Genomic DNA, 10000 nt, shown 5'->3' with positions numbered 1-10000 from the left:
CATTTTGTTTTGATTGATGCTGATATTAAGTTATTTCAATATATCTTCAGGGGAAATGTAGATCAAAATGGTGAAGTGCCAAAGAGGAAAACTGACAATAATGATGAAACTGACTTTAGCATGGCAACATTATCAAAGGGAGAAATCACTCAGGTATAAACTATGTATTTTTGATTGGCAGGTGCAAAACTCACAGTTCATTGTCGGCCGACGCGTTGGTGGGATCGGATTCTTAACTTTTACCGTTTTACTAAAATACAAAAATAATCCTAAACATTCATTAAATCTGTATGTAGCCTTAGGCCTAATTACTTGTAGGTCTAATGTAAGCATTCATTTGATAAATGGTTAGGGTTGTTTCTGTATTGGTTAAACAATCATGACAGTTAATTAGGCTTGGTGTGTATGTAACTATCTTTTCTTTCATATTTTATAATATTTTTGCAATTATACATTTATTATAATTTCATCTTGCCAACTGATATTCAACTACATGTATAGTTATTTCAATCTTTTGCTTTATTTTCTTTACTTTTCATTTTATAGTTACTGTATTGGTATTTTTGTCATGCATTTTATACATGAACCTCTGGCTCGGATTCGGAGGGCAACGTCATCCCATGCATTGACGTATAATTAAAGTTGATTGATTGATTGATGACCTGTGACAGTTTGCATTTTGTACGTGCCCATTTTTTATTACTAACTTAAAGTTAACTATTGCTGACAATTTTGCAGAAGATTTATTGAGAAAAACTGAATTAGATGCAGCACATAATTATATAGACACTTACGTCCAAAAAATTTATGTATATCCTGGACAATTTAGCTCTCTAGAGGGCTCATTTATTTAAATTATTAAATAAAGGTTGATAGGAAGAGAAATCGGAAGCTAACTTTATTGTTTGTAAGAAAACAACATGGCATCAAAGTGTTCACACGAGTGCATTTGAACTCCTGCCCACCTTGATGTAAAAAAATTCCAGCATGATTGATTTATTGACAATCTGTTCATCCACTGTATTAAAGATGTAAAAACCTAACCTCAACTCCATGTTACATGTACTTCCACATTGATCATTCTAAGGATGTTTTCCATTGGTCAGAACTGCTGGCCACACCCATCAGTATGCAAAGAAAATGCAACAATCAAATTATTTGAAGGAACATTATTTTGCATTCCCAGCTTGCATCCTTTTGGAGGAATATACGTACACACTGTATCATCCTCGAAGTGTGTTAATTTGCAGGCAATTTGTAGAGTTAGTCCTTTCAAATGCCTGGTGACTGGTCAGTCAGTTCTAGTGTCAAAAGGAAAGCTTCTTTGAAAAGTGTTTCTAAATATTTGTACTGTTTAAACTTTAATAGGTTGGCACAGTTGATCCAGTTGGAGATTTCCGTTCCATTATCAGTCAGAAGGATGAGGACAGATTTGATGAAGCTGCTAAGCAGATGAGAGAAAGAATTCTACAGTTGGTACTGGATTCATTTAGAAATCAATTTTATACCAAAGCCCTGGACTGTGTTAAAGCCCTGAGAGAAGAGGCAATAAAGGTAAAAGATATTAATTTAAATACTATTTACAATCACAAGAGTCATACTTACACCAATGAATGAATGAGAGAACTGATTCCTCGCACTTTAATACACAATGTAGCTGGACAATGATTAATTTTTTAAATTGGCCAGCTAAGCTTAAGGGTGATGATCACTCAGTTCTCTCATTTGTCTATAGAGAGCTTTTAATTAGATTCTAGTACGAGAATGACTACGAGTACGAGATTTTCTCATAAGACAACAGTGAGCGCGCGCATTAACCAGCATCATTTTGGCGGGAAAAACGTGATGTCACCGTCATTTTAGCACGAGGTTTTGCAAAAATGTCGTCGAATCAAACAAGTCAACAACATGGTACGTAGCAGTTTTGGCTTTTTTTGATGAGCAAAAAGGCTCAGTTACCAGCAATAACTGCTAACAAAGAGTAAGATTAAGCATACAAGTTATAAATTTCCTTAGTATTTTCACTAAAAACGGGCAGTCAAAACTCGTACTCGTTCTCATCCTCATCGTAGAATCTAAAGGTCCCTTATATAATAAACACTTCAAGTATACCGGTGCATTCACTTCATTTCATTTGTCGAGTCCTTCACAGGAGCAAATGATTGAACCCAACAAATTGACCTGCTTTCAACTCGGTGTGGCTTCGTAACTCAGTTGGTTCATGTAGAGCATTGCACTGGCATGGCAGAGGTCAAGGGTTTGAATCCCATTGGAGCCACCTGTATTTTTCAGGTGTCTTTAAAGTGACAATTGCTTAAATTATCCAACTATTAAGTGCGCGGATCACTCAGTTTTCTCCTATTTCATTAACAACCACGCTTCAATCAATAAACATCAATTGACTTTATTTCATTTGTCGAGTCCTTCTCAGGAGCATTATGAGCCCAACAAATTGACCTGCTCTTAACTGTGTAGCACGCGCTTCATAGCTCAAAAATTGGTAGAGGATTGCAATGGTCGGCAACCCATGCCTTCAAATGCTTGCTCACCAGAGAAGAGTACACATGTAGAAGCATTGTGGGCTGCTTTGTCTCTTACAGACAATCACACCAAAGACATCTAAACAAGATTAACATGAAAAATAATGAATAATTATGTTGGACTGTTGAAGATTCATTCAATGTCATCATTGTTATCCACCCTATATTGCCATTATAAAGATTGATATTACGTACTGATTCAATGTTTTTATGTTTTTTATGGTAGTTTTAAGGGCAAATTTTCTCTTATTTAGGCTGGTGAGTCTGCAATGTTTAACACATTTCTGCGAGATATGAAAGAGAGAATAATGAACCAAAGAGGGCATGAATTTTGGGTCCTGGTAGTTAAAGGTAAGAAACATCACATTCAGAAACTTAACTACCAGAGGGTAATGTGAAGTGCTAGTTCTTTACCTATGTAAACCATGTGAGCGTTTTAAATAGTCCTACTAATGGAAATGGGCCCACACAAGGACAGAGAAAAACTCTGACCAGGGTCGGAATTGAACCCACGACCTTCGGGTTAGATCACTGCTGCTCTACCGACTGAGCTACAAGGTCAGATGGGAGCAGGTTGTGGGAATTGAGGATGTCAATGTCACAGGAATGAATATGTACAAGTACAAGGAAGGGTTACGTTTTTGCAAATGTTGGCCGCGTAGCACTTATATTTCAACAGACTTAACCACCAGAGGGTAATGTGAAGTGCTACTGTAGTTAATTCTAACCCATGCAAACCATACGAGTGTTAGCCCTACTGATGGAAATGGGCCCACACAAGGACAGAGAAAACTCTGACCAGGGTGGCATGGGTAGAAAACTAGCACTTTGAACACATAATTTACCCCTGGTAGTTTACCCTGGGTGCCAGAGACTTTTCTAGCGCGGTTTCCGGTTTCAGTCAAGTCTTTATAGTGACCCGCGGTCACTTGGTGAAGGGAGCTGGATTGATCCTGAAACTCTTCCACCTGGTCTACAGAAAGCTGAAGTGAAAGAAGGTTCAGAGGCTGACAGCACTGATACCAGTAATGCCAAAGATGAAAAAGACCTCGGAACTATGAGTCATGAAGAGCTTATGAAACTGGCAGCTGCACAAGCAGGCACTGCTGAAGCTGTGTCGGCCTTTGGCCGACACCGAAAATTCCCGCCGCATGCGAGAAAAACCTCTGGTGCCCAGGGTACTGGTAGTTAAGTCTGTTGAAAATAATGTAAGCACTACATGGCCAACGTCTGCAAAAACATAACCTTTCCTTGTACTGTCACATCCAGAAAGCATGGTATGTTCCAACTCCTTTGTAATTATTGATTAGCAACACATGAAACCACTAATCAAACCAACTGTTTTATAGGAACTGTATTTGGTTAGAACTGAACCAATTTTTTAAAAACAAATTACGAAGGGAATGCGAGAAAATTACTGTAGCAGTTAGTTTTACAGATTTGGTCACGCTGACGTCACAAAAATCAGAAAAACATGTGCAATTCAGGCTTTACATGCCATACTAGTTATTACCCAGCTTGCATGCCACCCTCAAACTATAGGGAGCCTCCTTAAGCCATCAACACCTGAACTGCCCCCATTGAAAGTTAGAGTAAACTCTATCAAGTCTCACTTCTAGGAGTACCATTTTGCATGCACCATGTTCCTAAGAGTCCCAAGGTTTGTGGCTTCCACTTCTACCAGAACCAAAACGTTTTTGAGAGAAGTGTAATGTTCCATTATTCCTTCTGTTTGTTTAGTAAATACATAATTAAAGCACATTTTTCTTGTGTATGGATTTTTATTAAGAAAAATATTTCCTAAATTAATTTTTTTGTTTAATTAACCACATTTGACAGAAAATGTTAAATTAATCACCGAGTTGGAGGCTGCTGATAGCACTGTGACGGATACTCAAGCCAAAGAGGTACCGTAAACCTTGTATTACGAAGGACCCAAAGGGGCATATGATAATTCAACGTTGGCAGCCATTCTTGAGGATAAACAGAACTGATATGAGAATCAAACAGGCCATTTCTGAATTGCTGACTTTTCCTCAGTTTCAAAGCGAGTCCAGGTGCACAACCATTCAAATGGAAATGAGTGTTGTAGTTTCATGCAAATCCAGCTCATTATCATTTGAATGGTTTAGCACCAAGACTCGTTTTGAACCAGGGGCAAACAGCAACTCGGAAATGCATGGCCTGTCAACAGATGTTCAGTTGTTTATTAAATAATACACTTTTTTGAGGACATAAACACCTTGTTGGCTTGGGCTTCAAAATAAGGTGTCCTTTCATCTGTCAGTATTTTGCATTTTTAGTTTTTAGAGGATGGAGGTCCCCAGAAGGAAGAAGTTCCAGTTGAAGAGGACATGGAGGATGCAGATGATCTGGTAAGTATAGCTGTAGCTTGATTTATTAAACTGTAATGGAAACGAAAGATAGCGAATTTCTGTAGCAAGAGGTGTGTTTGCTGTTGGATTGTCTCCAAATCTTCTGAATGTAGTATAAAAATATTAAGATCATATTTGCATCAGAATGTGCAAGGTTTAACAGTTTCTACCTTGAAACTGTTTTAATTAATCAATTAACCACTTTTAAGTTGGCTTTTTGGTGACCTGAGCAACATACGTGTACAGGAGTTTTGTTTAATATTGGTTATAATTATTATTATATTTTAACCATTAGTTCATCTATCATTGCAGCTAGAAATGATGGACTGATCGACATCTGTGAACAGCAAAGGTTGCAGATGAATGAATGTATTATAGATGCCATACAGTGATGTGCAGACAAAAGTGATCATGTTGGAAATTTGATGGGATTTGAGAATGGTGTAACGCTGACTTTTTAAGAACTTAACTTTAAACGACATGCAAGAAACTTTGTGGATACATACATTTTTGTTACTTTTAAGGCTTGATAATTAAACCAGTGGGGAAAAAAAATATTTGTCACAATTCTACTTACTCTTATTGTTTTAGAGTAATGACAGAGTTAACCGTGGCTCGCCCAAACACAGCTGTTACATAGCTGAACGCAGGCACAAATGCCAAAACAAGTTTACTACTTAACTTGTTGTTGTTGTTTTACCGGTTCAAATTTAATTTATTCGTCCTTGGCACTGGACAGCGGCTCACTCAAAGAAAGTAAGGTTGCTCGCAGTGGTTTCTCTCTCGGGAAGCGTAGGAGAAACCAACTGCTCACAGGGTAGAGAACTTGCCTCCCACCAATGTGGCCCAGGTTTTCTTCTCAGATCCAGCAACAAACCAATATGATTTGATATGTATTAATTTGATTTGATTTCTTTTGTGCACAACCCCACAAGCTATTCAGCTTTAAACATTATCGTGTGAAAATAAAGTTCTATTATTATTATTATTATTATTATTATTATTATTATTATTATTATTATTATCATCATTATCATTATTACCTTATTAGTTACTAACATGAACAAAATTAATGTCTATTATTTTTTCAAGTCACCTTTGTGAAAAGGTCACTCTTCTTGATGTATGGGTAGTTTGCTTAACTTTTGAGCTGCTACACATTCCTTCCATTTTTTAATGCTTTTTTTGCTGATAAGGATGTAGCATCATGGATAAGAGAAAATTTTAAAAAAGAACATTTGTCACTGTCATTGCAAAGGAGTTCCTCTGCTCATTACTTTTTCACTTGTTACATTATAGACCAGGCCCCGGTTGTTTGAAGGGTGGATAGCGCTATCCGCAGAATAAATCACTATCCACTGGATAAATCAATTGATCTTGCTAGTATTTATCTGCTGGATAGTGATTTATCCGGCGGATAGCATTATCCACCTTTTGAACAACCGAGGCCAGGTGACCTTCTGGTTCCAAAGCCTGGGTAAAAGTGAAGAACAGCTGACACCCACTGAAAGTCGGCCAATTCTTGGATGACACTTTTCTTCCACAGCGGTAAAGATCTGTCAGCTGACAGTTGGCATGCTACATGTACAGTGAGCTCATTGAATTTTGAAGATGTTTTTAATTTTAGCGACTGGTAAGAAAAATAGTATTGTTAAAGTGCTACTATCATCAAATTTTTATCCCTTGAATTTTTAGGTTTATCATATAGAATTTCAAGAAAGACAAAAAACCCTGTTTACCGTTTGGAAATATCTGCATATTGGTTCCAGAGATATTTAAATTTGAAAACTGTGTAAAATATGCAAATGAATTCCTGATGACATAATTCACTCAACCCAATATAAAATCAAGTCTATAAATAGAGCTATCTCGGTCAGTTTGCCTTAGAGACCATTGAAACTTGTTAGGCTAATAGTTATACAGGCACCACACCTTCGGCTGTAAAGAACTTGGTTCCCATGGCAACTCAATCTTTTCCAGTCCCCTTCAACCTGATTCGAAATTTTTGGTGATCATAAGCTAGAAAAACATTAAATTTTAGGAAGGCAACAAACTCGACCTAACGCATTCATATGCTTGCAGGATCATGCAGATGAGGTACCTGTTGGCAAATATCAAAATAGAACGCCAAATGTGGCCAGCAAAGCCTTTAATATCAGGCAGGTCAGGAAACCCAGTATGTTGCCATGGTAACAAAAGTGATATGCTCATATTGTGGAGCGCATCTTCTAGAATCTTACTGCAAAGAATCAAGCATTTCTGATTCAAATTGGCTGGGATATCTTTTTCCATCACATGCTGGGATATCTTTTTCCATCACATTTGATCATAATTCGGTTGAATTTATGGCGTCATCACTTGGCTAATTTGCATATTTTGAAAACTTGGATATCTTTGGTACAAAAAGAGATATTTGAAAATAGTAAACAGCATTCTTCTTCTCGTACAGACTACATGTTTATGTCTTTACAGTGCAAGGCACCTTACCGTGGCCACCCAACAGACTTTCACATTTGACAATTACATGTAAATACGTCAACTCAACAACCCACGCAACGGTGTTCAACTTACAACTGTGCGAACTTTGCAAGGAGGTATGATTTTCAATCAAATTCACACATCCTGATTGGAGGACAATTTGTAAAAAACTTTGCTAGGTGGCCATGGCGCGTCGCACTGGAAATGGCTTAGATGGAAAAGATGCGAATTTTGTCATAGTAGCACTTTCAAGAATAGCACAGCAATATAGAGCCAGTCAAACGACAATATAATTAATGACAATAAAGTGTATCATTTTATTTATTGTTGATAAATAAAATTAATGAGGCTATGTATGTCAAAGACTGAGTTGTTGGTTGTTTGCTCTTTTTAACCAGAAGTTTAACCACTTCCTGTTGTTGCATTCTTAGTGATCCTAGAGTTTTTCCCCCCATAATATTATTTATCACATCTATGATTGCATGACTGCTGTTACAACTTCTAATATAGGAAGAATGACGTAAATTTCCTTAAAATTAGTCTGTGGCTACTCTGTACGGTACAAGTATTATTATACTGATACAAGTTACTGTTCAGACTGAATGCTAAAAATACTGGATCAGAGAAGCTTTGTCTGGTTGTGTTATTGTTGAACACAGAAAGAAAAAACTTAATAAAGTTGAACTTCAAACTTGTAAGAGAACGTTGCAAGCCATACAGTAAAAACTGTCTTGTGGTCGAGCTCCTTGTTTAAGGAAATCTTGATTCACTTGCAGTTGAACCTGGTTCTTCGGAATAACACCACTGTTACCTTGCATCAAATACAACCACTAGACAATGAGAGCCTTGTTAAGGAAAAAAAACATGACATTACATGTAATTTAAATTAGAACCAAGAAAATTCTGCAGAACAGACCAAAGAACTTTCATAAAAGAAAATTTAGTGCAGAGCAGTTTGCTGACAATGACCACCATGCAGATCTACCTGTACAACAATTCTGAGTAGAGTAAAGCAAAGTAAAGTACATGGAAGTTACTATGTTTACATTGTACATGTATATTGAATGTTTTGACAGTGGCGTTTGATGCTTATAGCAAGTGTTAGAACTAACAGTTTTAACTCAATTTAACATCACTTAAATGGACAGAGGCAACAAGTTGGATATCACCAGACACTGGCAGTAGTCTTCCCAGGATTTAAGCCTCTGACATTATGTGCAAAATCAGTGCCTGCATTTTAATGGGTTGCACCACCACCTTCGTGAGCCTGCTGAACCTCATGTCCCTGTTACTCTATCCTCTGATGTGCACAGATTGTATGATTGTACACAGACATGCAACGCTTAAATTATGCATCCTGAAAACTGATAATAATTTAAACTGCTGCCAAATTCACATCTCTTGGACAATAAACATTTTTTTGCCAACTGTTTGGTCCAGATGATGCTTCATGCTTGATAAAAAATGATTATCATCATCATCATCATTATTCGTATCATTAATGCTTTCACTCCTAGAATGCCATCTTACAGATTTTACTTTGTCTGACATAAGACGATTTTATTAATCAATGGGGAACCCCTTAGGAGGAACTATTAGGGTTCGCAACATCTCGGTACACTCTGAGACTACATAACTATAATATCCCCAATTATTAAATTTTCAACCTTGGTGAATGCATTTCTCATGCTCTGATTGGTTTACTCAATCTCGGTTATCAGCTTATATACCTTAGTTTGACCTTATATGGCAAATGATTCCACTAAGCGTTGCTAAGCAAAATTTTTTTCGGGGGAAAGCAAAATTTCTCTCTGAATAAAGCAAAACAACCCTTTTTTTTGTGGAAAGTTTGGATCAATTCCGATGTTTAGAAGTACGTGAAAAAGTAAGGAATGTTTTGTGATGAGCCTGCGTCTGTCTGACAACCGCAGGTAAATGTATTACACAACATCGCATCTTCATCAAGTTTTTTCAATTTTGCTGAGACTTTCTTGCTTTTTTCACTCATATTTCATATTTCCAAACTTTTGGAGTTTGAGGAATTTAATAAAACAATCATTCCATTTGCGCTTGTTGGATATGAGGCTGGTTATAGAGAGAGACTTGTTGGCTATTTACCTTCTCATATCCAATGCATGCTCATGGAATTGTTAATTTAACCCTTTCCACCTAAAGGGCTGGAAATTGCGACCAATACAGTTGCAATACAACTGAGTTTTTCCACTTTGCGACTAGGGTGCGTTCCTTAGGGATGATCTGAAAAAGGATCACTGATCCAAGATCACTTGGATAATGGTCCAGATCAAAAGAACTGAAAAATCCTTTCCCAGAGTGGATTCATTGGTTTCTTTGATGCACCGTGATCCAAGTGATCTTGGATCAGTGATCCTTTTTTGGATCATCCCAAAGGAATGCACCCTAAAATATCTGGAGAAGACGCAAATTTGCGACTCGTTTTCACCTGGAAGTTCACTCTTTCAAAACAAAAGGGTTAGCATTTGCCATTTGCTGCTGCTTTTGCTAAAATAAATAAAGAAAATAATAACAAAATTATCTTGTTTCTCGCCATGAATTTTCTTTCAATCTGAAGATAGTGTAATTAAGCTG

At 37.1% G+C, this 10000-nt stretch overlaps 1 protein-coding gene across 1 annotated transcript in view; it reads left to right on the top strand.

Moving 5' to 3' along the window:
- The window catches only part of LOC138033301 (X-ray repair cross-complementing protein 5-like), a 21415-nt gene extending 13442 nt beyond the window's left edge, over positions 1 to 7973 (top strand). The window contains exons 21-26 of the mRNA XM_068881058.1: positions 51 to 153; positions 1369 to 1554; positions 2795 to 2891; positions 4380 to 4447; positions 4844 to 4915; positions 5228 to 7973. Of these exons, the coding sequence (XP_068737159.1) occupies positions 51 to 153; positions 1369 to 1554; positions 2795 to 2891; positions 4380 to 4447; positions 4844 to 4915; positions 5228 to 5245 (544 nt within the window). The 3' untranslated portion in view covers positions 5246 to 7973. The remainder of the gene's footprint in view (positions 1 to 50; positions 154 to 1368; positions 1555 to 2794; positions 2892 to 4379; positions 4448 to 4843; positions 4916 to 5227) is intronic.
- The last annotated feature ends 2027 nt before the right edge of the window (positions 7974 to 10000 follow it).

Source organism: Montipora capricornis, chromosome 14, assembly GCF_036669925.1.
Source record: "Montipora capricornis isolate CH-2021 chromosome 14, ASM3666992v2, whole genome shotgun sequence".
NCBI classification, from domain to species: Eukaryota; Metazoa; Cnidaria; class Anthozoa; order Scleractinia; family Acroporidae; genus Montipora; species Montipora capricornis.
The sequence above is the reverse complement of the archived record's forward strand: the minus strand, read 5'-3'. Positions and strand labels throughout refer to the sequence as shown.